The sequence below is a fragment of the Aspergillus affinis genome (genome assembly GCF_023601865.1).
Source record: "Aspergillus affinis strain CMG 70 chromosome Unknown NODE_70_length_187477_cov_86_774354, whole genome shotgun sequence".
NCBI lineage: Eukaryota > Fungi > Ascomycota > Eurotiomycetes > Eurotiales > Aspergillaceae > Aspergillus > Aspergillus affinis.
The window spans coordinates 50,696-77,288 of record NW_026515851.1 but is presented as its reverse complement, the minus strand read 5'-3'; the positions used below and the strand labels follow the sequence as shown (position 1 = coordinate 77,288).

The window sequence follows — 26,593 nt, the reverse complement described above, 5'->3', positions numbered from 1 at the left end:
TAAAAAGACTTGGGCTAGTCATGTGCTGCTAGGTACGACTAATATAGAAACACCGGAAAATGATGAAAGAAAATCGACGCTCTCTCTCAAATGTCTAACCGAAACCTTGGCCCTAAACCAGAAGTTGGATGGTTCTTCAAAAGTGGGAAAGACTGTGACAGCTAGAGGCTACTCAATTTCAGGCCCATCTCTAGCAGCCTAGAACAGCGGGGTTCGATAATGAAAGTCCTTGCAGTTCATGTCCATATCTCCTGCATGGATAAAGAGCTTGACCACTGCGGTCAGCCCTAAGGACGAGGCTACCAACAACGATGTGCCATGTCTAGGGGCAGCAGCTCATATGCTGTACCATTTTTTAGTATGCATCAGAGGATGGGACCAAGAGCGTCATTGCGCGTTGCACCAGTGGATCCCCTTCTTGTATAGACGCTTGACCGAAGTGCCCGACCCAATTGCGTAATGAATACTTTCTGAAGTCTGACTGACCAAAACCCATTCGATCGCAGGATATGTATGACACGCATATATCTGCAAGAAATTGGTTGGACTCGGATGATAGGAGTGAACTTTTCCAGCTTTGTGATTCCGTGGCCGAGTGGTCTTTGCGCACCAGGAACACCCTTATCAGTTTGATGAAGAAGCTAGATTTTGCCATCTACGACGACCAGGAAGAGACCGCAGAGGTCTCTTAAAGTCCTTTTAAAGCGATATTCCGGCTCAATCTCATCTCTTATATTGACAGGAGCTTGGTGGCCTGACTCCGACGCCAGAGCAAGAGCAAGAGCAAGAGACATCGCTCCAAGCGAGAGAGGCTCCATCGCAGCCGTAATGAGATGAAGAAGACCTCTGGCCTTCTGAAGATCAGAGCTTCGCTGCAATATTCTTTCATATGCGCTGTCAACAGTTTGGAGCAGATTGTGTATTGCTCGACGGACATTGCCTTTTGTGAAAGCCGGCATGTTCTCCAGGACGTCCAATATAAGGCTAACCCACAAATAGGTTCTGTTTTCGACTGCAGTAATTTGACTGACAAGGTGTTCGTATTCGTCAACTTCTAGGTTTCTTTGTTCGCGAATGTCCTTTGCTCGTTTCTTGATGACAAGATTTATTTCGTCTGAAATCTTGTGTGTTTCTTTCTCCCCCTCCCCACTCAGATGAATGATAGCTGGTCTTGCATCCGACCGCCAGAAGAGGCGTTGTATATGGTCATACGGCCTGCTTGTCATCAGGAACTTGAGCTTACTTGAGCTTATTGCTGTCTTGGCGGCCCAAGTAAAACTCGTTGACTGCTCTGATGAGTCGCTTGCGATCATCTTCTGCACACTCGTCTAATGAATCCAGAATGCAAAGAATCTCTTCGGCCTTTTCATTGACTGACGCAGTATTGAGAATTCCCCATAGCGTGGAAAAGGAGTGGACGAGCTCATCACCATCAATATCCCCCTTAGCTAGAACTGAATCCGTTAAGAGGTGAGGCTGAGTGATGAAAAGCTGACGGAGTATGACAGAAATTGCACTGGTTGCACGCCTCTGATTGGAAAAGTCATCTTTAAAAAAAGAAGTAGCAAACTCTCCGCCCGGTTATGCTTGGAAGGTACCCATCAACAAGATATCGTGACAAGGCGGACTTGCCACAACCAGGATCAGCGGATGCCCATAGGAAACCGGAGGATACATCGCGTGTACTTTGTTGCCAAGTTTAAATCGATCGTGGCTGGTGAACCACTCACAAGCTCCTTCCACACGCTCATCAATCCGGTTTTTTCGATCGTTTTATGAGCAGGTGTAAAGGATTTTGAGGAACTTGCTTACTTTCTCGTTTCGAGCCGATGTTATGGCCCACATTTCACGTTCACCCAAGGCGCTCAAAATCGAATCAATTCGACGTAGCAGCTGTTGGTGTCTTTCGCGCGATTCTGCATCTGCAATGAGAGATGCGAACCGATTTGTCTCGGTTTCGAACCTCTCAAAGTCTTTGAGAAGATCGTTCCACCCATCCCGATCGAAGATATCTCCCAAAGCCTGGGAGATCGAGTATCTGTGCAGATAGCAGACCGCTCGAGCCTGGAACTCAAGTATCTTCGAATATACAGAGACAAAAGTCTCTTGAAGCTTGCCCAGAAAGCCGATCGATACCTTTGCTTGTGGTTCAAGGTAGAGGCTTTCCGTGAAACAAAGACGAGGGATTAAGGCAGAAGTCGACTCGAGACCCTAGAATAAAAGGGCGTGTCGATCGTCTACTTGAACGACAAGCTGATCAATGTTAGCATTGCAGATACGAAAGGAATAGTTGACATATGAAGAACGCCAGAGCAGGACTCACTGCAAAGCAAGTTGTAAGCGCGGCACAGGCAATTGCAGCCGGTGGACTCGCACTTGCACCAGCCGTGATAATGTCTTTCGGCGCTAAGGACTTTTTAGATACCCGAACGAGCTGCTCTCGAACTTCAAAGGTATGCTCTCCCAGTCGAAATACCCACTTTTGATCCTCAATTTGCTGCGCTTTACGGTCGAAGAAGTTGCAAAGTTGTGCGCGATCCGTGTCTGTGTCTGTGAACTCCAAGCCGTGTTTGGAAGCAAGAATCTCAGCCGAGGCCGTCAGGATCTTGTTCAGTTGAGCATTCTTCCTCACATCTTGGTCGGCTATAGCCCATAGATCGACATAGATCGATGGGAGGAGCAGGCGTAGCAGAGGTGGGATTGTCGTACAGGTTGGTATCATCGCCTTGGTCGTGATTATCTTGTTCGGCTCACTTTTCATCGGCTCTGGTCGATTGGACAGGGAGATCGATGGCCTGGTTGGAACCGTGCTCTTGCTCCGGACGGGGCCTGTCCGGTGCCTGCGGTTCTTCCCTGTTCGCATGCTTGTCTCTTTTGCCACAGCAGATGCATTTCAACATCGAAAGGAGAGAACATATTGTATCCCAGTACGCTTGGGCAGACACTAGCTCTTTTGGAAGAAAAAGAACTACCACAAGAAATTCTCAGGACGTAGGAGAGGGGTTGAAAAAACGATGTTGATCAGAATTGAAAAGGTTGGGGGGAGGTGAAGTATCGACCAGTGTTATTCCATATTACTTCAACACAAACAGGGCCGTTTCCCTCCGTTCGCTTGGTCATCTTGCTCACCAACTCTGGCATCGTGGTTTCAAGAAGTGAATCATTTTCAGTCGTTTCAGTTACCCACCTCTACCCCTATGTTCGATATTCATACAGTGTTCACCCTACCCCAGCTGCCAAGCATTTCGCCGTATGCGTCCACCTCCCAAGGCACCTTCTGGATAGACCGCTGGGGAAGATCTCGATTCTTCAAATCATTCAATCACTCAATCAATTCAGTATTGACTGGAGCACCATTTCATCCTTTTATTCCATCATCTTTGCCCACTGCGGTTCGTCCGGTCCATGAAACGTCAACACATGGAATGTCCACCACTTGTGCACCGTGCATGATACAAAATGAACCGGTGAGTACCGTGAATATTCCCATAAGATTATATTCAACGCGACTTAAGTGCAAAAATAACGACCTACTCATTCAGCAAATTTTCAAATTCAGAAATCAATCCAAATTCCTCGCGCCCAACGAATGGTCCCCAGTAACCCGATACTCGCCGTCTCCCTTCCACCTCTCCGACTCCTGCAATCCCGATTCGAAATCAAACGGCCCCGAAACAGGCAACCCGGAGTCATCCGTCTTCGGCTGTCCAGCCACCGTCGCCTCCGTGCCATCGGCCCGTCTAGCCGGCGGAATGAACACGTCATAGTACCGCGGCAGCACAAACCCGAGAAGGATAGCAAGGAGACAAAAGTGCGCCAGGATGAAACCCGCGATCATCATGGGATCATACCGGAGGGTATGGAATTCGGGATACGCGAAACTGAAGATAATGGCGAGGATGGGCGCGCTGACGTACCGGAGCAGTACCGGCCAGAAGCGCGGGATGTTCCAGTTGCCGTTGCCGCCGACGTGAGCGTTCAGGTCGCGGCGGAGTTGATTGCCCTGGTTTTGGTTAGATGGGATGTTTGGATCAGGTTCGAGGGTGAGAGGAACGTACAGAGTAGTTCGCCAGATACCAGAATCTACTGAGGAAGGGGTTCCGACCCCAGAAGCTGGCCGCTTTGATGGTTGGGGTGGAGGCGAGGAGGACAGAGGCGATCGTGCATACGATGTAGAGACCAAAGCCGGCTCCAGCACCAGCCTCTGGCATCTCAACACCGTGCGCGACAGCCACGCCGACGATCTGTCCGCCGAAGTAGCCAAAGTTGTACAACAAGAAGGCAGGAAGTCCGGTCTGACTGACGACGTCTTGCCAGCGGTAGACAGTAGTAGCGCTGACAAGCTCGGACCAGACGACGAAGATCAGGCAGATATTGTTGATCCAGCGGTCGATTCCGTCAAGGAGATAGAAGCCGAACTCCGTGCAGTAGGGGAGGCACATGAGAAAAGAGATGATGGTAAGAGAGGTCACGATGACTGGTCGGGGCAGCTTGACGCCGGCATCGACCGCCAACGTGGCACAGGCGTCCAGCATCACGAACGCGGAACTGAATCCAAGGACAACCAGCGTGAAAAACAAGAGAATGGCCCACCAGTTCGCTCCGGGCATATGAATCACGGCTTCAGGCAGAGTGAGGAAACCAACGACGAACGCGCCCAGTCGCTCTCCGTCCTGGGGCCACCGTCGGAGGTATCCAACGACGCCAAAAACAGCAAAGGCGGCAAAGTTCTCGAATAGCACGTTACTGCCGCAGATGAGAACCGCGTCCATGACGGCATTCGAATGCTTGGCGTTATACGACGCATATGAGGTGAAATAACCAAAGCCGATGCCGGTCGAAAAGAAGACCTGCCCGACGGCCGTCTGCCAAACAGTCCCCGAGGCAAGCTGTCCGCCACGCCAGGTCGCCCAGAGCAGTTCCACTCCTTCGCGGGCATTTTCCAAGGAGCACGCACGGCCCACTAGAATGACCGTAGTGACGATCGGAAGACCCATAGTCCAGTAGACAACGCGACCGGTCATGCCGACACCGCGGAAAATGGAAACCCAGATCAGGAACCAGATGAAAGCGCTCCATCCGACCGTCTCGCCCAGGAGGCCCACCGACGGATATTGCGTATACGCGGCGACTCCCTTGTTCCCGTCGGTCAGGCTGCCCGCGATGGGATCGGGATTGGCGACCACGTCGCCCATGTAGAACTCCTCGATGCGACCTTCCCACGGCAGGGGACTGGTGAAGGAGTTGCGGAAGTAGTTCATGATCCAGGCCAGATTCACTGTGAAATATTGCGTCACGATGAAGCTGACCAAAACCGGTCCCATGCCCACACCTTTTAGGCGCCGGTTGATATTATTGAACGCAATGACCGTTCCGCCACGATATGCCTGACCGATCGAAATCTCCAGAATCAGAGCCGGAATGGCGATGGCGAAGACGGCCAGGAGATACGGGATGAACCACTGGAGGCCGTAGTTGTTGTAGACGACCGAGGGGTATCGTAGGAGGTTTCCTTGACCGGCGCAACCGCCCATGGCAGCCAGCAAAAAGGCCGCCCGTGAAGGCCATTGGTCTCGACCATCTTCGGATTTCTGCGGCGGAGGAGCGATCCAAGTTGCGACCTGCTTGAAACGTCGACCGAGCGTCTGGGTGAAGGGACGGGAAATCATCCTGCCTTGGAACCCGCGACGCAGGCGGCAATGAATTCAATATGCAAGGTAAATATAAGCAACGCGACCATGCACGAGGTCAGAAATTCAGCGGACACCCAAAGTCATCAGCGCAGTCCGCCCGGTCGGTTTTTGTATGATTTTGCGACCGACGCCAAGGGAGACGGGGGCAAGGGCAGGTCCCATGCTAGTGACCCCCGGAAATGGTTGAGCCATGCCAAGCAGCGTCAGGGAAGGCATTCTGATCCTGGGCCAGCAGGTTGGCGGATTTGCTGATAGAGGGACCCATGCCAAGAGTCTTGGGAGCATCGCGCTACGACGGTGGTGCTCGACATGGCCTCGTTGTTGGTGTTTTAGAGATTGCCCCCGTCCCTCAGCCAATCTGCGATGCCCGGGACCGCCGATGCTGCCGCTTGGGGATTAGCGCGTCAGGGCTAGACGATCACGTGTGATCACCTGATCTCCGGATGAATCCAGGACTGGCTACCTAGCTGCCTAGCTGCCTGACTGCCTGACTGCCTGGGAGCCTGAGAGCCTGGCTGCCTGCCTCGTGATACCTCATGCCTCATTCTCTCCTCCACGTCGGACAAACAGCATCACCCGTCCACCTCTCTCTGTCATTCAGCATTCACTCTCCGCCGTACCCTCCAGAACATCACCTCCGGTCTCCACTCCCTTTTCCCGGCTCAATCTTTCCGCCAAGCCCCTACCCACTTGGCACAGTGGCGCAATCCCACGGCCTTGATTGCGACATGCAGGATGGAAGCTTGTGGCGGACTAACCTTCTTTCTCGAATGAACGGACCGTCCAAGACCCGTGCGGCCCCATGTCCGGCACCAATCACGACGGATGGGCGCGGTCAACACGAGAACCATTACATGGATGTTGGCGTCCTGGCATGATTCGTGCAGCCTTTTCCGCGTGGCGATCGCGATGGCGGAAGCACGCGATATCAGGGCCGGATGGTGTGTGTAGGGCTGTTTGGAGTCTGGGCTTTAGTGTCTGTTGAGGATTAAGCATAGATGGAGCTAGAGCTACCCGAGCTAGGGGCGAGATGATTATCATGAATCAGGTGGTTTGGCTGGGATAGCATGGTGCTGTCGTTCCATGCTCTCCGTGGTCATCAGATGTGGTGATTTCACAGCCGCAAATCTATTCATTCTTGGGATTTATTACTCGGGACTAACTATTTTTATCAGAGTATCAGTTGTCTCACTTCCCGCCGGATATATATTCTTTGGCCTGGACCACACAGCAGTGCCCCGACAAAAGCTTCCATGCGAGGGACAAGTCCAAATTAACGCTCGAAATGTCGAAGAGCGACACTGAAGAAAGATTGAGTGACGGATATTCTCCAGTATCTACAGCTCGATTACGCAGTACAGAATGAACAACCTCCCAGTTATGCCGATGATCTTGAATGAAGTCCCGGAACGGATTCCTTTAATCTCAGGATCCGAGGACGGTTCACGTTCCTACACACCAGTTGTTTTCGAAATAGAAATAAACAAGGAACATAAAGTAATGCCGATTCTGGAGGACTGTCCAAACTGTTGAATGCCTATACCCAGTACTATATTTTGCTAGTAAACGGCCCCCGGAGTGATCTCCTTCCAGCTACGCACCGCCACCATTTTCTCGGCGGTGATCGTGTCCACACTCTCGCGGAATTCTGCGTCGAAAATGTTGGCATTGAATCTGTTCTCATAGAGTTAGTCTAATAACATCTGGGTCTCCTCGAATTGTTCCTACTCAATCAGCCACCTCATCGGCTCCGCAAGAACCCAAATACCTGTGGCCTTGATGACTCCCAGAACAGCAACAAACGACAAAGGGAGAATGATTACTTCAAGTGACCTTCCATCCAGACAAGAATAGCCCCGTCCATCGGCCAGGGCTTTCTCAGAGCAATACATTGGCACGACACTCAGAAGCAAACCCACCACAAATGGCACCGCCCATGCAGAATAATATAATGTCGGGTGATATTTCGCCGAGTTGACCAGTGCCATAGCAGAAAAGACGGAACTGCTTTTGCGTTCTTGTCTTCAAATAAGTTGCCTGCGGAGATCGATGGATTGCCCGGCTGAAGTTATAAACATCGGTATGTGGGGGGTCGTGTTGATCCGTTATGATGGACAGACAGGAATGAGAAGACAGCGAATCTAAGTTGCTATCTTGGCTTTTCTATGTTGAATTGAACAATATCAGGGACCGATTGTCCCAGAATCTTAATGTTGACTGTAATCCCAATTCTACTCACGAAAAACGTTGGTTATAAAGCATACAGGAGCTATACGCTTGTGCCAACTCTACTGTTCGGCTCTCTAATCACCTAATCTATGATCAGAAGCTGATTGATGCCACGTCTCGCTGTGCACAAAGCTCCTGACTTGACGACATGCCCAGCCCTCGGTGTATCTTCTCCGAGTCACATTTGAGCACCTTACATTAGGTCGGGATGTGGAGCCGGCCCCGGAGCCCGAAGCAATTCACTGTTTGAGGTGTCTACATCCAACCATGTTCGTTCCCCTCTAACTCTCATGTAGAATCCCCGGAATCGAGGTCCATGTGCAGGTGTGGAGAGTGCGGAGCTTACCCCATGCGGAGAAGATTCCCGTAAAATGTACTATCTAGTATCTAACGAAATTCTGCAGGAAATGCAGGGACCATCGTATATTGATCACCACTCCTCGGAGTGAGCTTGGAACCACCGAGCGATCTCCAGTGTTCAAATTACCCAGTCAGTTATTTTGATGATCTTACTCCCGACGTGGAGAGGTCCTTCAATCCAAGTATAAATATTCCCATATGAACCGGAACAAAACTTCAAAAAGTCCAACAGCAACCAAAATTCCACACACTCACAATGCACATCCCCAAGCTCGCCCTCGTTTCCGGCCTCCTCACCCACGCTACAGCCGGGTACCTCGACTGGCGCACGCACACCGTCCACGGCGTGAACCTCGGCGGCTGGCTGTGTCAAGAATCCACCATCGACACGACCTGGTGGGCCGCCAACTCCCTCGGGGCCCCAGACGAATGGGGCCTCTGCGCCAACCAGGGCTCCAAATGCGGTTCTATTCTCGAACGGCGATACGCAACTTTCATCACGCCCAAGGATATCGACACCCTACACGAAGCGGGGATCAACACCCTCCGCATCCCCACGACCTACGCCGCTTGGCTCAAAGTCCCCGGGTCGCAGCTCTACACGGGCAACCAGCTTTCGTTTCTCCGGGATATTTCGACCTACGCGATCACGAAGCACGACATGCACGTCATCATCGATGTCCATTCCCTTCCTGGCGGGGTGAACGGGATGCCTTTCGGCGAAGCAGAGGGACATTACGGATGGTTCCATAACGAGACGGCAATGAAGTACTCTCTGAACGTGATCGACGAGGTTATCGACTTTGTGCAAACTTCCGAACATCCAGACGGGTACTCTATCGCGCCGATCAACGAGCCAGTCGATAACAAAGATATGTCAGCGTTTGGCTCGCCGGCCGCATTGTCAGACGAAGGAGCAGCCTGGACACTATCTTACATCCAGTCGGTGATCTCCAAGGTTGAGAAAGTAAACGCGAAGATTCCCATCGTTTTCCAAGGCAGCTTCCGTCCCGAGAGTTTCTGGTCTCCCAACTTTAAGAATACTACGAACCTCGTGTTTGATGTCCACAACTACTATTTCGCCGGAAGAGGAGCCACAGGAGCAAACATCACCGAATATATCTGTGAAGACGCGATCGCCTCAGCAGGAGACGGCAAGTTCCCGACGTTTGTGGGCGAGTGGTCGATCGAGGCTGAGAAGGCCAATACGCTGGCCGGGCGTCAGAGGGCCCTGAACACGGGGCTTTATGCGTTTGAAGAACACACGAGGGGAAGTTCGTTCTGGACGGCCAAGTTCTCGGGCAATGCGACAGTGAGTGGGGAGGGAAGGCAGAGCGATTATTGGAATTATATGACATGGATTGAGGAAGATATGATCGACCCGGAGGAGGGAAAGAGTGTTTGTTGAGATGCCATTGAGTAGTTGAAGATGAAAATATTTGGGGAATATTGGAGAATCGCTGGTTCGCATAGCTCGAACGTGATAGTGAAAGTGGCTAGCAAGCCCAAAGTGACGATCAACATACTCTACACCCACTGAGAGACACAGTAAGCAAGTAGACATAAGGCTGAAGTCCTGCTTTGTACACAACCAATAATGATACAACGCCAACAGTCGGTGTGACTCTGACACTGCAAATTTCCCCAGGCAGACAAAAGAACGATCATCTAACTCGAGACAGAAAATACTGCTCCAGCTGTGTCATCTCCAGATTCAATAACATCTAATCTATATATATCCGTCCACCGGAAGCAACCCCCGATGAATGACCAACAATTAACTACCTCCCAGTCCAGGATGAACCTATCCAACAAACCCAACTAAACAAGGATCAGACCTCGTCGATCACCGCCCAGCAATCTGCGCCTCCTGTGAGCATCACCAATTAAATTCCCTCCGGGAGAGGATCTTCCCTGCCACGCCGGGGTTCCCAATCCCCGGAACAAAAATAGCGTCCGCGTGGCTATGGGGAATACGATGATTGAGCCAGTCATTTTGCCCGGACAGGAAGAGTTCTTTCTTGGACATTCAGGGATATACGTAATTGACTGATTGATTTAGGTGAAAAGAGGTCTTACTGTCTCGGACACAACGTCTCTAGTATACTGATTGGTTGATCGATACTTCCGTCTGACCTGTATACTCAGTAGTGTACTTCGTACCTCATGAATGTAGCCGCACAACAGAGGACATGTCATTCGGCCCGCACCTCCACATCTCGTTGACACAAGGCCAACCACTCAGGCAGACACAGAGACATGAACAGAGACATGATTCCGTTCTAAGGCAAAAAACTACAATATACCCAGAGATCCAAGACGGTAAGGCGAGCAGGTTACGAGATCTCGGTTCTTGGCGAGAGGCAGATGAGAAACAGGGACAATAAGGACGTGATTCGCGATGGGGAAGGGTCGACGGTGCCGTGTTCACCGGATGCATCATATCGTACTTTCTATGATTGTCTTTCTTTTGTGAATGCTAGATGAGTAGACGGTCATCCACAGAGTTAACAGGAAGGGAAGGAAAAGGTATATAAAGGTGTAGAGATCCTGTCGATTCAATTCATTCTCATCATCATCTCAACAGCAACTCCACCAGCAACAGCCCTCACATCCAAACAATCAAGAAACCAAATCCCCCAAAGAAACATCAATCAACCATCATCAAAATGAAATACACCTTCCTCTCCATCCTCGGCGCCGCCACTCTCGCCACGGCCACCCGCCTCCCGCACGCCGCGCGCGCCGACACCCTCCTGTACCCCTACAGTACGTACCGCTACTGGGTGCAGAGCGGCGACTTCAAAGAAGACCCGCAAGACCAGGTCCTGGTCCTGAAGAACGGCAACCAAGCCGAAGAGACGACCACCATCGTGACATTCGACATCTCTCCGGACCTCGAGGGTAAACGATGCAAGCTCCTCTTTGACCTGCAGGAGCGGGACCTCGCGACCGGCTCGAAGCAGGCCGACGTGTTTACCGCGACGAAGCCGACCGGCGCGCAGGCCAAGAAGGAGGGCGAAGTCAGCACGCAGGCTGTCGCGGCCGCCTCGAAGGAGGTTGCCAAGGTGATTGTGCAGTTGCGCGACGAGCACGCCGGACGCATCAAGGTCGCTGCACCTGGCGTGGCCGAGTGGGTGATGTCCTACGATGGATATCCCGAGTTTGATTGCCCGGCTGGAAAGTTGGCTGGGTTTGAGTTCGTCGGTGTCAATGACCAGGTGGCGATTCGCTGGGATATCGGAGTTACTGGACCCCGTGTGCAGGTTCTCTAGATCATGGGATAGAGACCGGTCATCGTGCAGTTGGCTCAGTTGGCTAATGTGAACTGCTCGGGCTAGAGGAGTGTCTCAGAATGTGCTCGTTATGCTTTCCTGTTATTTCTTGCTTTCTTGATATTTTGCTTTCTTCTTTCCTGGTGTGAAGATGCCCTGAGAAATATTGATAGTGCTTTACCGAATGAATCTGTTGCGTTCTTGAGTGATATCATTATTCATGATGAAGTCTGCTCTTCGGCAGCATCAACCACGTCACCCCCGTAGCGCCCAGCAAACCAACCAAGATCGGCTGAAGGACCTTGACGCCAGTCCTGGCTGCAATAACTCCAGTGATGGCCGGAAATAGCGAGCCGCCGACCTGTCCCAGGACGAAGATGAACGCTGAAGAAATTAGCCTCATCTCACGGATAATATAAGGAAATAAAAACAAACCCAAAGCCGAGGACCGAATCCCAGCATCAAACAACTTCGACGCCACAGAGATGCCCTAGCGTCGTCAGCATGCCATTTACACCCCAAGTCCGGGAAGCACATACCGTCGCAAAGAACGGCCCCGAGAAAAAGCCCAACAGACTGATAGCCACAGCCTCGGTGACAATATTCGGCACCCTAAAGAATCAGCCAGAACCCAAAAAGCAGCCCAATGAATATCCGTAAACATACAACCAAAAGACCAGCTCCAGCGCCAAGCACAAGCACACATAGACAAAGACCATGCGTCGCTCACCAAACCGATACGTCGGCTCTGCCAGCAGCAGTCGTCCCAGAAACGCACCTCCGTAGAACCCAGCCGGCACGTAGCCCATCTCTTTGAGATCGCCGTCGCGAACATGAACCAGGTACTCGACGATCCAACCTGCAGAGATCCATCATCAGCACTTCCCCACACAGTCAGAACCGTATCCACGGTACGGAATACGAGAAGAGGTTAGTTCGACTCGCAAGGGACAGAATCGGGATCTCACCACCGGCCGTGATAACCGCGCCCAGAAAAAAAAAGAAATATAGACTCAACACCCACACGCTGGGCAGCGATAAGGTGGTCCACATCTCCTTGGCCGCGCTGCCTCCCTCAGCCGGCATCACCGCATCGACAGTCCCGTCATCTGCAGGACAAGCCCCGACAGAGACAGTCCGCCGTTTGAATCCCAGCGAATCGCGAAACGCAAACATCACCAAACCAAAGTTCAGAACCCCCAGACCCAGCGGCGCGAGGTAGAATAAACTCCACCGGGCTGTCGGCCCTACCGAAAGGGAAGACGAGGAAGCTACCGCGGTCGAGACGAACGGCGCAACCAAACATCCAGCCATATACATGGCGTGAATAAAGCCCAGCCAGCGATGCGCGGCCTTCACCGACGCGACGAAGGTATTGGCATAGGTATCCTGGTATGCTTGGCCGAGGGCAGCGAAGAAGAAGGTAACGGCGAAGAGCGCGAACGGAGGGGTCCAGGGGCGCAGGGCGTGCGCGAGAACTTGCAGGCTGGCCCCGAGAGCGAGGAAGACTCCGAGATGGAGGTACTGGCTAAGGTAGCTGTTGGATAGGGCGGCGATGAGCCAGCCCACGAAGGTCGTGCCGTAGCTGGTTTGCCCAGGGCAGGGCGATGTCAGTGAGGAGCACTGCGGTCGGAAAGAGGCTGGGGACTTACACGACGGACACCAGATTTGTATCTATATGGTAGGACTCTCGGATGTACGGAATCAGAGCGCCCAAACTGCCATCGTTGAGGCCAGCAACAAAGAAGGCGAAGCCCGCGCTGACCAGTTTCAGGACAAGCCGTGGAGGTGCGGGCTCGTCGCGCTGTTCTACCTGCATCGACTCCATGTTGAGGCTGAACTAAACACCGTGTCTAAATCTCTCAATCTCTCTCTCTCTCTCTCTCTCTCTCTCTCTCTATCCTTATCTGTTCATGCATTCATCATCATTCATCAACCAGGGGACGAGAGTCGGTGGAACGCGGAGAGACGGGCCGCCAGCTCATCTCGGCATATCCACACTTCCCCCAGCGTCACCAATAAGAGGAGTATAAATCACGTTAAACACCGTTAATTTCCCACTAATTAACAATCTACACTTCGGGCCAGTAATATTCGCCCTTCCTCAAAGTCGTCTCCAACGCGCCATCCACCGCAACAAACCCCGCGCGCTTCAACTCCGGAATCACACCGACGATCAACGAGGCCACAAGGCCGCCAAAGACCTGACTCCCCTCCACGTTCAGATGCGTATTATCGTCCGGACTGAGGTTATACGTATGCGCCTGGTCCTCCCCGATGGCATTCAAGTACCGCGTACTCTCCCGGTTCAAGTCGATGTACTTTGCCTTGGAATTCCTCGCCGCCTGGATAGTCGCGACCGTTTGGTCCTCGAGATTCAAGACGATCGTGCCCGTCGACTCGTTGAACGTGCGACGCGACAACGGCGTCACCAGAATCGGCGTGGCCCCAGCCTCACGAGTCTCCGCGACAAACCGCTCCAAGTTGGCCGTGTACTGCGCGACGGAGATATTCTTGGCCGGTTTCTGGTCATTGTGTCCGAATTGGATCGTCACGTAGGGCGCGTAGACGTCGCCGACCTCGCCCGCCTTCTCCAGCACGGTATCCCAGTCGCCTCCGTCGCGGAAACTGACGGTCGTCGCGCCGTTGTGGCCGTAGTTGAGGCCGTTGGCGCCGCGGTGGAGCGTCGTGTTCAGGAAGCCGTCGCCCCAGCCGCCGCCATTGGTCGCTTGCGTAGCGGTCGTGCTGTCCCCTGCTAGCAGGAAGAAGGGCGGTTTGGCCTTGGATCGAGATGAGGGGAGAGGCGAAGAAGAAGAGGGGAGGGCTAGCGCCGAGAGTGCGAAGTGGGTGAGGAGGCGCAGTTGCATGGTGATATCGTGGAGTTCCGGAGGGGTCGGTTAGGTAGTGTGGACTGCGTCAGGGATCGGACTGGGATCCGTAGTGGTCTGTACCGTAGGCGCTGTCATGCTGTGATATATATACACATACTCACATACCTATAGACATCTCGCTGATGCCATTGTCGGTGGCTATCAATCACTTCACGATAGATTGGAGAAGTTTCCACCAACGGGAGAATTCTCCAGATGGCAGAATATCGCCCATCTTCCACAAATTAGAGGCCCCGTGAGGACGGAAGATAGACAGTGAAGAGCTGCTCTGCATGCAGATTGATGTCATTCTTGTGGGGGAATAAGCCCATCGTTGTGCCGGTGGATGAGAGATCCATTATTCTCCGGACTCTACGGAGTGCGGAGCAGGCAGTGGACGGAGGAAAGAGACGGGTCTATGTACGGAGTAGATTCTGTGTTTATCTGTTATCATTTCCACCGCGATCTGAAACATCGACGAGCGATCTCAGGCTTGGTATTCACGAATTCTTTGGATGCAATCGCTCGAGCTAATCCTCAAGGCGTCGGTCCGTCCGCTGTACAAGACTTAAAGCTAATCGTGCAGGTTCGGACTTTTCTCGCTCGGTCTCTTAAATCCTGACGGAAATCTCCGGTGGCTGCGATTGAGCATGGACTGTCGAGTCAAGCACACGTGAAGAGGGTTTAATTATTAATGTCAAATCCTAATGATGACAGTCATCGATCCTCCTGCGCTGTCCTCCTGCCTCTCTCAGCACCACGGTCCAGAGTTGGACTCGTAAACGGAAATCAGTCGACAGACAGTGTGGAGCTGAACAGGGACAAAGAACAGAGCGAAATTAGGAATTCAGACTGTCGACCGTAGATTGCTGCCCAGTACTAACTAACTATCGACCTGCTAGTCCTGGCTAAGGTAGCATTTCTATTTTTCTAGTGCCTTGGTTCCACCGTCGGACAAACCGTACGGTCGCAGGCTGGAAAATCCGAGCTGGGCGTCATCTCACGCCGGCAGTGCACCAGACACTGGTTGCCGGACCATCCGGTGGAGGCGCAGAGCGAGCTCGTCACGAGCTTGGGACTCCTGTTTTGCACGGCCGGACTCCGTGGTTTTGACTCTTTTTGAGTCTGAACTGGAGGCGGCTCCTAAGGGCTTCGGCCCTATCTCCATCGGCCGGATCACCGCGAGGCTACAACTGGGTCCCTTTCAACGGGGGCCAAAAAGTCGGGAAAGAAATTAGCGACTAGAGAACACTAAACCGAACGGGAGAATGAGCCCACCGCAGTCACACTCAATTCGCAAGGCTGGACTAGGCCAATTCCAAAGATCCCCTGATCACTTCTGGTGCCCGCCAAGGCCATTAGATCAGTCTGATGCCGTCGCTGGACCAGTGAGAAGACCGATTGCTCTGCTAGCAGGGCCCTCCTCGCATCAGAGGCAGACCCGAATTGACCCACGGGGACGAAGTGGAGACGAGCAGAGGACAAAGTCTCGGATAGAAGTGAATATGAATGGCGGACGCAGGATCCATGGTTTAGTTCGAGCCAGACAGCCCAGGATCACCGCCAACGAGCTCCAACTAAACCGGTTGCGGCGGTAATTCTGGGCCCAAGAAACGATGAATGAGACGCTTCTTGATTGATTTGTTATTGTCTGCTTCTTTTCCCTGTCGTTTTCTCTTTCATTCGGTCTGCGCCACGGTCATTCTTAGCTGTATTGGCCTTGCTAGAATTAAAATAACCAAAAAACATAATATCGTAAAATGCAATTAAAAGAACCTAAAAAAGTCGGTCTCTTTGTGAACGGCTGATTGCTGACCCCTCTCGCTCCCTCGTCTGGTATTATTATTTCTCTGGATTATTTCCCTCGATTTATTTTAGGCCTTTCGGATTTTCCTTTTCTTTCTTGCCTGCTCTTTGTTTGGACTTTGGACTTCTCTCCCGCATGACGGTGACCCCCCCGACATTCTGAAGCACCGTGGACTTCCGGAACAAAAGGCAAGGAAAGGGAAAAAGACCTCTTCATCAGCTGTCCTCATGCCGTCTCCCGTTCGTGTGATGACATGGCTGCTGCTAGTCCTGCAGGCGGCGATGGTGTCGACACAAACAACTTCGTCGGACAACGATTCATACCCCACTGCGACAGGGAAAAGCAGTCGCACACAGAGCATGACCAAAACAACTGCAACGACGACCTCCGCGTCGAAAACGACCTCTTCTACCACTGGCACTGCGACGCATACCGTGAAAGTCGGCTCCAAGGAAGATCCCCATCAGTACTCGCCGCATAACATCACGGCGAATGTCGGCGACGTGATCATCTTTGAGTTCTATCCGCGCAACCACTCCGTCGTCAGGGCCGATTATCTGGCTCCTTGTGTGCCGGCTAGTAAGGATGTATTCTGGTCCGGGGAGTTTAATAAATTCAATGAGAATAATGGGCAGTTGATAGGACCTGTAAGTATTGGTGGGAAGGAAGATGATCCGGATACATCAAGACTGACGGAATCATAGCCTCCGACTTGGTCTTTGGTTGTGAATGACACTGCTGTGAGTTTCTATCAATATATAGCCGGTCGATGGTCAAAGCCTTGACTAACCTCCTTAGCCAACGTTCTTCTACTGCACGGCGATCGACTCATGTATCGGCAATGGCATGGTCGGCGTCATCAACCCGGTAAGACCTTCGACGATCTTCGTTTCGATCTCATTCTAATAACTTCAGAACTCGAGCATGACCTGGGAGGCCCAATACGAAAAAGCCAAAGACTATCCGTACATGCTTGTGCCCGGACAATCGCCCCCCGCCGAAGGAGACCAACCCAACGGTACCTCCAGCCCATCTCCCAGCTCGTCCAGCAACGGCGGTGGCGGTGGACTCAGCGGCGGCGCTATTGCAGGTATCGTCGTCGGCTGCGTCGCCTTCGTCGCCATCCTCATCGCCCTGTTCTTCGCTCTGGGCCGCAATCGCATATACAAGAAGTGGATGTCATCGGAGGACGGACGCACCGAGCGAACGGCCCAATGGGCCCTGTTCAACAGCCATGGCGAGCGCAAGAGCGAGATGACCGCCAGCGCGCCGGGGCATCCGGGCGATCAGGGAACGTTCGTCTCGAGTCCGGATCCTACTCAACGCGCCTTCTCCCCGCCGCCGCAGCCGGCCAGCGGACACTGGAGCTGGGACTCGACCTCGTTCCAGCAGCAACAACAACACCAGCAACAGATGGGTCAGATGGGCCAGATGGCCCCTACGTCGGGTTACCAGCGCGGCCCGACCGAGTTGGAAGCCCCAATGCCGATGACGCAGATCCCAGAGAGCCACGAACATCACGACGGGCGGTAATGTTATCGAAACATCTATATGAAGTTGGTCACATATTGAGCATGGCGAAATGTCCTTGTGGAGGTGTGATGCTAGCTCTGTCCTTCTATTGTTAATATACTGTTAATACTTTCGCTTCTTCTCCGTCTGGTCTTTGCGGCGCATGATATCCAAATAGGCTTTGTCGGTGTTTCTTCATTTTTACCATTTTTATACCTTGTGTCTAGTCACTCAGCTGGCCAATAGGGCATTCCATGCGCTATGATCAATGTTTTTGCAATATTCCAGAATCCGAACCATGCAGACTGTGCGGAGAGGCACGATAGACCGAGAAAGTCCCGTCTATTCGGTTTGTCCAGTCTGTCTGTGCCACTATCATTGACATCGCTCATTTGCCCCCGTCACCGAGGCTTATCACTTGGCAGCGCCACTAGCATCGCCTTCTCTTCCCCCTTCCGGTTGCTGGTTGCGGATCAGCGCGATAAGCCTCTTATCGGTGACTTGGGTTGTGTCAAGATATGCTAAATGTGCTTATATCAATCATGGAAGCAGGATACAGACTGCCACCGGTTATCGTCCCAGCTCGTGGGCGCGGTTAAATAAATAGTTCACTAGGCCCCTACACGTAACCACGGAGTACCGAAACAGCATTCGGCCTGTGTGACCATGGAGAAGAAAACATTTGTCGAGAATCATAGTGTCGCAGGGGATGTTGTCTCGGGCACCATAACGCCGTACCATCAGACCCAGCGCGGTCTATCGCCACGGCATGTGCAGTTGATGGCCATCGGGGGCTCGATCGGCACAGGTCTTTTTGTCGGTATTGGATCGTATCTACGCGATGCGGGTCCTTTGTCCGTTTTTCTGGGGTATCTGTGCTATGGTATTTTCTTCATCTGGCCATGTAATCTGTGCGTGGGGGAGATGTGTGCCTATCTGCCCATTCGAGGGTCGATATTTGAGTTGGCTGCGCGATACATTGACCCTGCGTTTGGGTTTGCTATGTGAGTTGTCTGACCTTGCTTCTGAGCCTCTCAACTGACTGTTCAGGGGCTGGGTATATTTCTATGGAGGCCTCATGTTAGTCTGCACCGAATATGCGGCCGTCGCGACCGTCATGCAGTACTGGAATACGAGCGTCAATCCAGCCGTCTGGGTCGCCATGGCGCTCGTAGTCTGCTTCCTGTTGAACGTAGTCGCCGTGAAATGGTATGGCGAGAGCGAGTTCATCATGGCGTCTACCAAAGTCCTCCTACTGATCGGCCTCGTCCTGCTCACCTTCATCACGATGGTCGGTGGCAACCCTAACCACGACGTCTACGGATTCCGCAACTGGACACACGGAGTCATGCACGAATACTACACCGACGGTACGACAGGTCGCTTCCTGGGCTTCTTCTCGGTGATGGTCTACGCTGGCTTCTCCGTCGCGGGACCCGACTTGCCCGCGCTGGCAGCCGGCGAGATCCAAAACCCACGCTTCACGATCCCCCGCGTCGTCAAGATGACATTCTACCGCATCGTCGGCTTTTACGTGATTGGAGTCTTTGCCGTCGGTATCATCTGCCCCTCCCAAGACCCACGCCTCCTCTCAGCCATCGACAACGGGAGCGCCGGCTCCGCCGCATCCCCCTGGGTGATCGGGATCACGAACCTGAACATCCACGGACTTCCCGACCTCATCAACCTCCTGATCCTCCTCGCCGGCTGGTCCTGCGGAAACGCCTACCTCTACTCCTCCAGCCGCACGCTCTACTCCCTCGCCCGCGACGGCCAAGCCCCAGCCTTCCTCCTGAAATGCACCGCCGCTGGCGTCCCCATCTACTGCGTGGCCACAGTCTCTGTACTCAGCTGCATCACCTTCCTCGTAGCCTCCAACTCCTCCTCCACCGTATTCTACTGGTTCGTCGACCTCACCACCTGCGCCTTAATCGTCACCTACACCAGCATGGTCATCGTCTTCCTAGCCTGGTACCGCGCCCTGCGCGCGCAAGGCATCTCCCGAGCCAGCTTACCCTGGAAATCGCCTCTGCAGCCCTACTCCGCCATTCTAGCCGTGATCATCGGCTGCACCGTGACGCTCTTCAACGGATTCACGGTGTTCAAGCCTTTCAGCGTGCAGGGATTTATTACGTCCTATTTCGGATTGGCGTTCTGGGTCGTCATGTTTGTGTTTTGGAAGTTCTGGCATCGTACGGAGTGGGTGGATCCCGCGAAGGCGGATATCTATAGAGGGAAAGCGGAGATCGATGAGGAGTGTCGTGTTTGGGAGGAGGGGGGTGTTGAGGAGAGGAGGAGGCAGGAATTGGCGGAGATGGGGTTTGTGAGGAGGACTTGGGAGAGGATGTGGTGATTTTGCCTAATTTTGTTTTTTTTTTTTTTTTTTTTTTTTTTGCTCGGTGATGTTTTCGAAAGATAAGTATGTATCTAGGCGTTGGCTCTATATTATTTTGTTGATACGAGTGTTTCTCCATTAATTCATCGAATAAAAGTCAACTGGCAATTTTCCAGAGAATAATGAATGGAAGACTTCATTATCGTAGATACAGGGACAATGCTATCGTTGTTTTTGCGGTAGCGACTGCGATGCACACAAAAGGGACAACCGAATCCATGAAGAATTATTCATCCTTTCGTCATAAGACTCGATCTCCTGTCTTCCTTAGCCAGATTCATGATCGTTCGTCTCTTTTTATCTGTTGTGTGAATTTTTGGTTCAGTATTTGGTGTCTTCGTGGTATTTCAGCTTTCGAGATTCTCCAAAGCCTTCCTGTCGCAGTTATCAATCCACTAATATCCCAGGACATGAGATGAATACCATACACTGCGCAAGCTGTTGCTCGCGGTCCAGGGTTTGCAGTCAGGTTGACAAAGCACCGAGTGTCAGGTAAACCATAATATACTGGAAACTACCTTCTGCAACACGGAGCACTATCTGCTTCTAGACTCCAACCCGGAGGATGCCGCATCTGTATTGGCAGAGCAGACATGGGAAGCAAAAGCTGAAAGCTTGCACAATTATCATTGTCTCCTTGTAACTACTATCCTCTCCTAGGCTCATATGCGTTTTCTATTGGTTTCCTGGTTTAGGCTCCAACCGACCTATTCGACGACCTATAGCAAGAATCATACAAAGCGAAGCTTGGAACCGCGTCTATCCGCGAAAGGAAAATATGTATGGTTTTGTCTTAGAGCGGGGTTGAAGTTATTTAAAGACCTTGATAGCTGCACCTATCGAACCGGACTCTCAGCCTCTTCCACAACCCCCGCGGAACTCACGACTGCAATATTGCAGTCTTGAACTTCTGCCAATATCCCAACCTCAGAAGCCCGACTGCACTTACCTCCAGTAACTCTGGCGTTTGGTGACTATCGAAAACTAAGGTCATAATGGAGACAGCTCTTGAGAGTCCCCAGGCGAATGGGGCTAACCAGGAGGAGGGGGTTTTCGAAACCCAAGTAATGCCCCTGCTGCGTCGCATTGCTGACGACGTTGACATCATGCGGGAAAACGGATATTCTGAAGCAGAGATAATGGGGATAATCACTCGCATTACCCAGACGATTGACACTGTGCTGGGATCAAACGACGGCCGGGGAGATGGTCCCATGAGCCAGACCATTGACATCGCGTTGGGAGAAGACAACAGCCTGGGAGATACTGCTAGCGAAGAAGACGATGATTTTCCGGAAGATGAATATCCTGAGATATCCACGACGACGATAACTCACCACATCACAGAGGAGAATGAGGTCATCCTGGAAAATACAACTCCTGGTAATCTCCAGTCTGTGATCGAGTATTTATCACAGTTGAATGTAGTCCACTCCTTCCTCGAGTATAACGACGAGCCAAACAAGCTCATAGTTCGCTGGGTGATAATTCGGCATCGTGAGTTCTATTTCATCGACGGGGCCACTATGGCAAAGTTCCTTCGAGCCTTGAATGAGCAAGGCGAGTCCTCGTTCACTCTACAACTCGAGCAGTATGCCATAAATGTTCGGGACAGACCCGAATATCGCGAATTGGATTATGAGGCTGGACGATTTCTCTACGCGATACTTCATTGGAAAATCATAGATGCCGCTAATCTCTGGGAAGCCGATAGACGCCACATGCATCTATTTAATACTGTCCTTCTCTGGCTTCCCGCTATGCGGACCATCGTCGATACCATGGGTGATCGCTATCGAGAGGAGGATCCACTCATGGAAGAACGCCTGGGTGGTTTCCATGATGCTTTCTTGTACCTCCTGAAAGACAGATTTCTAGTAAATCTCTCGGTCTTTGACCCTGACTGCCGGTTACTGTCTGTTTTGCCCCGTCAGCAACACCTGGATTTCGTGGCATGGTTCAATAGTATTTCCATGCACCGATGGCCCAGTCGGTGACCCCATGAGTGTTCCATCGCTGTGGTGTCTAATTTTCTCGATCATGGGGGTCTGATCTTTTAAGGTTGGCACTCGCTGCCTTTCGCGATTTGGATCGATGCAGCGACTTTTCTTTTTCAGAATGAAGAAACTACAGCATGTTAGACTGCCTGTATACGCCTGTGATATTGAAACGTTTTAGTGCACATCAGACGCACACTGGGCTTCAGCTAGTCAGCGGCCTTCAAGACTATCATTCAATTCAGGCATTCTACACCTTCAGCTCCGTCAGAACAACTTGAAAAATCCACGCAGAAGATTTTAATTTCAGTACAATGCGGACCAATAAAGGTCAGTAGTAAATCTACCTCGAGTGGTGCTAAAAATTGTCAAGTCCACTCCATCATCAAATTGTCACCTTTTCAATTCATAGCAATTCGAAGAATTATTTCCTGGGCTTCCAGGCAATGAATTATCATCACCAATATTATCTGTATCTCCCAGTAATTCCACAGGTATAGTAATCTCTACCAATCCAGCGCCTGTGGCATTCAATAACTATCTTTGACATAAGGAGGTCTCTTTAGATCCATGCACCATTTGAATTTTAATTATCCCTCCGTACCCGTGGCCATTAACCATAATCTCTTAGCGCTTAATCAAACTCTTCATCGCGCTTATTCATTTCCAAAGTCCCTGTCAATTGATAATCGATGCCCAAAGTAACTGTTAATTAACTGTTACTCTTGAACCCCAGTCGCTCGCTGACATGACTACATTTTACCTTCGTCGCCTTCTCCTTTTGATCGACTGCAACATTTGTAAACTCCACATAATCCATTTCTGAGCCATCACAACCATCTTGGGATCGGCTACATTGAAACTCGGCAAGGTAACCAGAATTTACAGTGCCGCGAAGACCGGATTAAAGGGATGTCCGGGATATCAAACGTCGAGGTGCTTCAATTAGCATGGGCCCCATCTGGCCTAGATTGTCATCATCTATTTCCCCGTGTATATCGCGTGCCATGAACACTAGCCGTGACGTTGGACACAACTCGGCCGGATATAAGCCGAAAGCCGGGTTAACGGAGGCAGTTCTGCAAGACGAAAGGAAACTAGCTCTAGATCCTGGTCCCCCCGCATTCGCTTCTGACAGGAACTGGCAGAGCCAAGAGGCGTTGATATTAATTTCATGCAGGTCTACTCCGGTATGACGGACGTTTTCCCACGAATGATCAATCTCCGGTGGAGAGCATCATCGGAGTTTCGCGAACACCCCTCTTGTCCCCTTTCACCCACTTAAGCATCCACAATATAAACAGCGTTATGATCATGTTTTTCGGGGAACCTGTTCAACAACAACCTAGGTCTGGGCAATTCATTCCGCTTTACCAACATCATGCGGGCCATCCAGTCTCGAACCCTGCCGCTGCTGGCTACACTTGCAGCCACAGTGCTCGCCCGGCTTCAGACTGACGAGAACTCAACTCACATTTCTCTCAATAACGACCACCTCAGTGTTACCCTCGCCAAATCAAGCGGTCACATTATTGATCTCACGCTTGACGGCCAAGACCTGCTCGGTCCCGCCAGCGGAAACAGCGGGAAAGGCCCCTACCTGGACTGCAGCTGCGTCCCATCTGGCTTCTGGACCCCCGGAGGCAGCAACAAAGCAAACGTCCAGTTAATCAATGGAACCGACTCTGAAGGAGTCGCCTATGGCGGACTCATCATGAGCGATACGTACGCATCCACGAACCAGACTCTCTCGCAGTACTTTTTTCTTCGTGATGGCGAAACCGGTCTACATGCTTTCTCGCGTCTCACGTACTTCAACCCGGAGACCCCTTTCCTTCGAGGTCTCGGCGAGATGCGAACGCTCTTCCGTCCGAACACCAAGCTCTGGACTCATTTCTCGACCAGCGACACGAACTACGGCCCGATGCCGTCCTCAGATGCAAACTCCAAGGGCGTCACTGTGCAAGACGCAACTACCTACCTGGGCAGCACCCCCGACGACCCCTACGTGAAGCAATACTCCGACTACTTCACCAAGTATACTCTGGCCGAGAGCTGGCGCGCACACGACGTCCACGGCCACTACGCCGACGGATCCCAGAGCACGGATGGAAGCACGTTCGGCGCGTGGCTGGTGCACAACACCCGGGAAAGCTACTACGGTGGACCCCTGCATTCGGATCTCGTCGTTGACGGTATTGTGTACAACTACATGGTCTCGGGACATCACGGTGCGCCGGTCCCGAATATCACCCATGGGTTTGATCGGACCTGGGGACCGCAGTTCTATTATTTCAACAAGGGAGAAGCGGGAACGAGCATGGCTGAGTTGCGGGCCAACGCGGCGCAGTTTGCGGACCCGGAGTGGAACGCGCAGTTCTATGATGATATTGCGCGGCATGTACCGAACCTGATTCCTTCTGGTGGCAGGACTGCGTTTTCGGGGAAAATTAAGCTGCCCAAGGGAGCGAAACGGCCTATCATTGTGCTCTCGGAGAATAAACAGGACTTTCAACTCAATGTGTTCGAGACCGAGTCAAAGCAGTACTGGGCGGAGATCGACGCGTCTGGAAAATTCAGCATTCCTCGGGTCGCGAAGGGTACATACAGAGTTACTGTCTACGCGGACGGTGTCTTTGGCTGGTATATCAAGGACGATGTACAGGTCAACGGGCGTCGAGACTGGAGTTTCACCTGGAAAGAAGAGACCGCAGGAAAGGAGATCTGGCGAATCGGTGTCCCCGATAAATCAGCCGGCGAGTACCGTCATGGCTACGAGGTCGACGAATCAAAGAGTCTGCATCCCGAACAATACCGGATTTACTGGGGGCAGTATGATTTTGTGGACGACTTTCCCAAGAGCGTGAACTTCGAGGTCGGGAAGAGCAAAGAGTCCGAAGATCTGAATTACATCCACTGGTCATTTTTCCCTGCAAACGGGAATCGTCTTCGCAATGAGTCTGTCTACGAGAACGTGAATAACTGGACCATTGCGTTCGATCTCTCCAAAAGTCAATTGTCCCGTGCCAGAACGGCTACATTCACCGTGCAAATTGCCGGCACCAAGACAGCCAACGGAAATTCGAAATGGTCGATTATCGATCATCCATATAGCAATCTCCCATGGACAGTCAATGTCAACGACGGCAGCTACGAGTCCACCTGGTGGATCCCTTACTTCCGCAGTGGGTCTTGCGGTGTGCGCAGCGCTGTGGCGTGTCAAAACATCGAGCACAAGTTTGTGTTTCCGACCGCAAAGCTGAAGCAGGGAAAGAACCAGTTTGTCTTGAGTTTGCCATTTAATGCGTCAAGTGTTGAGACGGCCCTCTTGCCGGAAGCTTTGTATGTGCAGTATGATGCTTTGAGGTTGGAGTTAAAATAGACGTGTGATTATATATTTGACCTGGATGAACGTCTAGATCTCTGCTCAGAAAATGAGATCAATTAGAAATTTACTTTTCTAAAACTTTTTCTTCCCATGAGGACTAATGACTTTCACAGAGGGCTGGTCTAGATCAAAACAGACACTCGATAGAAGTGTTGGGTTGGCTTCTGACATTAAAGGATCTTTTCTAGGCCGGTGTCCTACTGTTTGGTCTATGTCCCGTCTTATGTGGTATTGTTGAGCCTTCTGACTGAACACAACTTTCGGTCTCTAGATCCTATTGTCAGAGGACAAATCTTTGTGTCCCTCGCCCGGTTCTATCTCTACCAGTGAGTAGAGATTTCTCATCTTGCTGAGCTGAACAACTCACCAAGCGCTAAACAACGTGACTCCCAAGTAGACCTCTGCAGAGCCCGGCCGCCGAAGGCCCATCTATGCATAATTTCAGGATATAATCTGCTTATCCATCAAAATTAATGACTAGTTAGTTATAACTACCCCTACCGCATATACAACAAATTCAACACCGGCGGCGGGCAGAGCACCTCGCTGGCTACAAGTTCCATCCTACATGACTACATGGACACCAGTATGATCTGGGCTGGTAAGCTTGAAAACGCCATGACATTCCAACTCCTCTACCCGAATGCCGGAAGCCACTCCGGGTACATCCAGAACGGCGATGAAGTCTATCTTAATCTATATGACAAAGACGCAAAGGAACTTGGTTGGGCAGAGCGCATTCTGAATCCCTCGGACTGCGTGGGCTTGGATTAGGACATCAAGACAAATCCTGATCATTATTCCTTCAAATTCAACTATGTTTGAGAGGCGATCAATAGTCTAAGAGGCGACTAAAGCGAAGAATGAAGCGCTTGGAAGTCTAGTGTTGGAATTTTCACTTTTTATATCCCGTGAGACTGTTCGCTCAAAAAAAAAGATCTACGGCGATCACATAATTGAATAGGTATTGTAGTACATGTGGAACCACAGCGGCGCCTTGAGGAAGCTGTTAGGTGTAGCAAATTTATCTATCTCAGATTGCCGTTTTGTCTTGGTGGGGAGATGCA

General features: G+C 51.7%; 10 protein-coding genes across 10 annotated transcripts; 6 read left to right on the top strand and 4 right to left on the bottom strand.

Moving 5' to 3' along the window:
- Window positions 1-641: 641 nt before the first annotated feature.
- On the bottom strand, window positions 642-2,863 carry KD926_009738 (uncharacterized protein; the record flags this gene model as incomplete). The annotated part of the gene is made up of 4 exons (XM_053102216.1): window positions 642-1,170; window positions 1,244-1,476; window positions 1,813-2,211; window positions 2,324-2,863. The coding sequence occupies 4 exons, from the start codon at window positions 2,861-2,863 to the stop codon at window positions 642-644; spliced, it is 1,701 nt and encodes a 566-aa protein (XP_052954277.1).
- A 699-nt stretch (window positions 2,864-3,562) lies between these two features.
- KD926_009737 (sodium:neurotransmitter symporter family protein) lies at window positions 3,563-5,669 on the bottom strand (the record flags this gene model as incomplete). Its single annotated transcript, XM_053102215.1, has 2 exons — window positions 3,563-4,003; window positions 4,059-5,669. The coding sequence occupies 2 exons, from the start codon at window positions 5,667-5,669 to the stop codon at window positions 3,563-3,565; spliced, it is 2,052 nt and encodes a 683-aa protein (XP_052954276.1).
- Window positions 5,670-8,538: 2,869 nt separating this feature from the next.
- KD926_009736 (putative cellulase) lies at window positions 8,539-9,690 on the top strand (the record flags this gene model as incomplete). Its single annotated transcript, XM_053102214.1, has 1 exon — window positions 8,539-9,690. The coding sequence occupies one exon, from the start codon at window positions 8,539-8,541 to the stop codon at window positions 9,688-9,690; it is 1,152 nt and encodes a 383-aa protein (XP_052954275.1).
- Window positions 9,691-10,951: 1,261 nt separating this feature from the next.
- On the top strand, window positions 10,952-11,557 carry KD926_009735 (uncharacterized protein; the record flags this gene model as incomplete). The annotated part of the gene is made up of 1 exon (XM_053102213.1): window positions 10,952-11,557. The coding sequence occupies one exon, from the start codon at window positions 10,952-10,954 to the stop codon at window positions 11,555-11,557; it is 606 nt and encodes a 201-aa protein (XP_052954274.1).
- Window positions 11,558-11,771: 214 nt separating this feature from the next.
- Window positions 11,772-13,385, bottom strand: KD926_009734 (putative MFS transporter; the record flags this gene model as incomplete). The annotated part of the gene is made up of 6 exons (XM_053102212.1): window positions 11,772-11,941; window positions 11,993-12,047; window positions 12,097-12,169; window positions 12,224-12,416; window positions 12,526-13,142; window positions 13,210-13,385. 6 exons carry the CDS (start codon window positions 13,383-13,385, stop codon window positions 11,772-11,774), a joined length of 1,284 nt encoding a protein of 427 aa, XP_052954273.1.
- A 244-nt stretch (window positions 13,386-13,629) lies between these two features.
- KD926_009733 (rhamnogalacturonan acetylesterase) lies at window positions 13,630-14,424 on the bottom strand (the record flags this gene model as incomplete). The annotated part of the gene is made up of 1 exon (XM_053102211.1): window positions 13,630-14,424. The coding sequence occupies one exon, from the start codon at window positions 14,422-14,424 to the stop codon at window positions 13,630-13,632; it is 795 nt and encodes a 264-aa protein (XP_052954272.1).
- A 2,037-nt stretch (window positions 14,425-16,461) lies between these two features.
- On the top strand, window positions 16,462-17,767 carry KD926_009732 (cupredoxin domain-containing protein; the record flags this gene model as incomplete). Its single annotated transcript, XM_053102210.1, has 4 exons — window positions 16,462-16,881; window positions 16,939-16,974; window positions 17,033-17,101; window positions 17,150-17,767. The coding sequence occupies 4 exons, from the start codon at window positions 16,462-16,464 to the stop codon at window positions 17,765-17,767; spliced, it is 1,143 nt and encodes a 380-aa protein (XP_052954271.1).
- Window positions 17,768-18,412: 645 nt separating this feature from the next.
- On the top strand, window positions 18,413-20,099 carry KD926_009731 (putative proline permease; the record flags this gene model as incomplete). Its single annotated transcript, XM_053102208.1, has 2 exons — window positions 18,413-18,750; window positions 18,797-20,099. The coding sequence occupies 2 exons, from the start codon at window positions 18,413-18,415 to the stop codon at window positions 20,097-20,099; spliced, it is 1,641 nt and encodes a 546-aa protein (XP_052954270.1).
- Window positions 20,100-21,136: 1,037 nt separating this feature from the next.
- Window positions 21,137-22,138, top strand: KD926_009730 (uncharacterized protein; the record flags this gene model as incomplete). Its single annotated transcript, XM_053102207.1, has 1 exon — window positions 21,137-22,138. The coding sequence occupies one exon, from the start codon at window positions 21,137-21,139 to the stop codon at window positions 22,136-22,138; it is 1,002 nt and encodes a 333-aa protein (XP_052954269.1).
- A 1,381-nt stretch (window positions 22,139-23,519) lies between these two features.
- Window positions 23,520-26,300, top strand: KD926_009729 (rhamnogalacturonate lyase B; the record flags this gene model as incomplete). The annotated part of the gene is made up of 3 exons (XM_053102206.1): window positions 23,520-25,480; window positions 25,715-25,852; window positions 26,012-26,300. 3 exons carry the CDS (start codon window positions 23,520-23,522, stop codon window positions 26,298-26,300), a joined length of 2,388 nt encoding a protein of 795 aa, XP_052954268.1.
- Window positions 26,301-26,593: the final 293 nt, after the last annotated feature.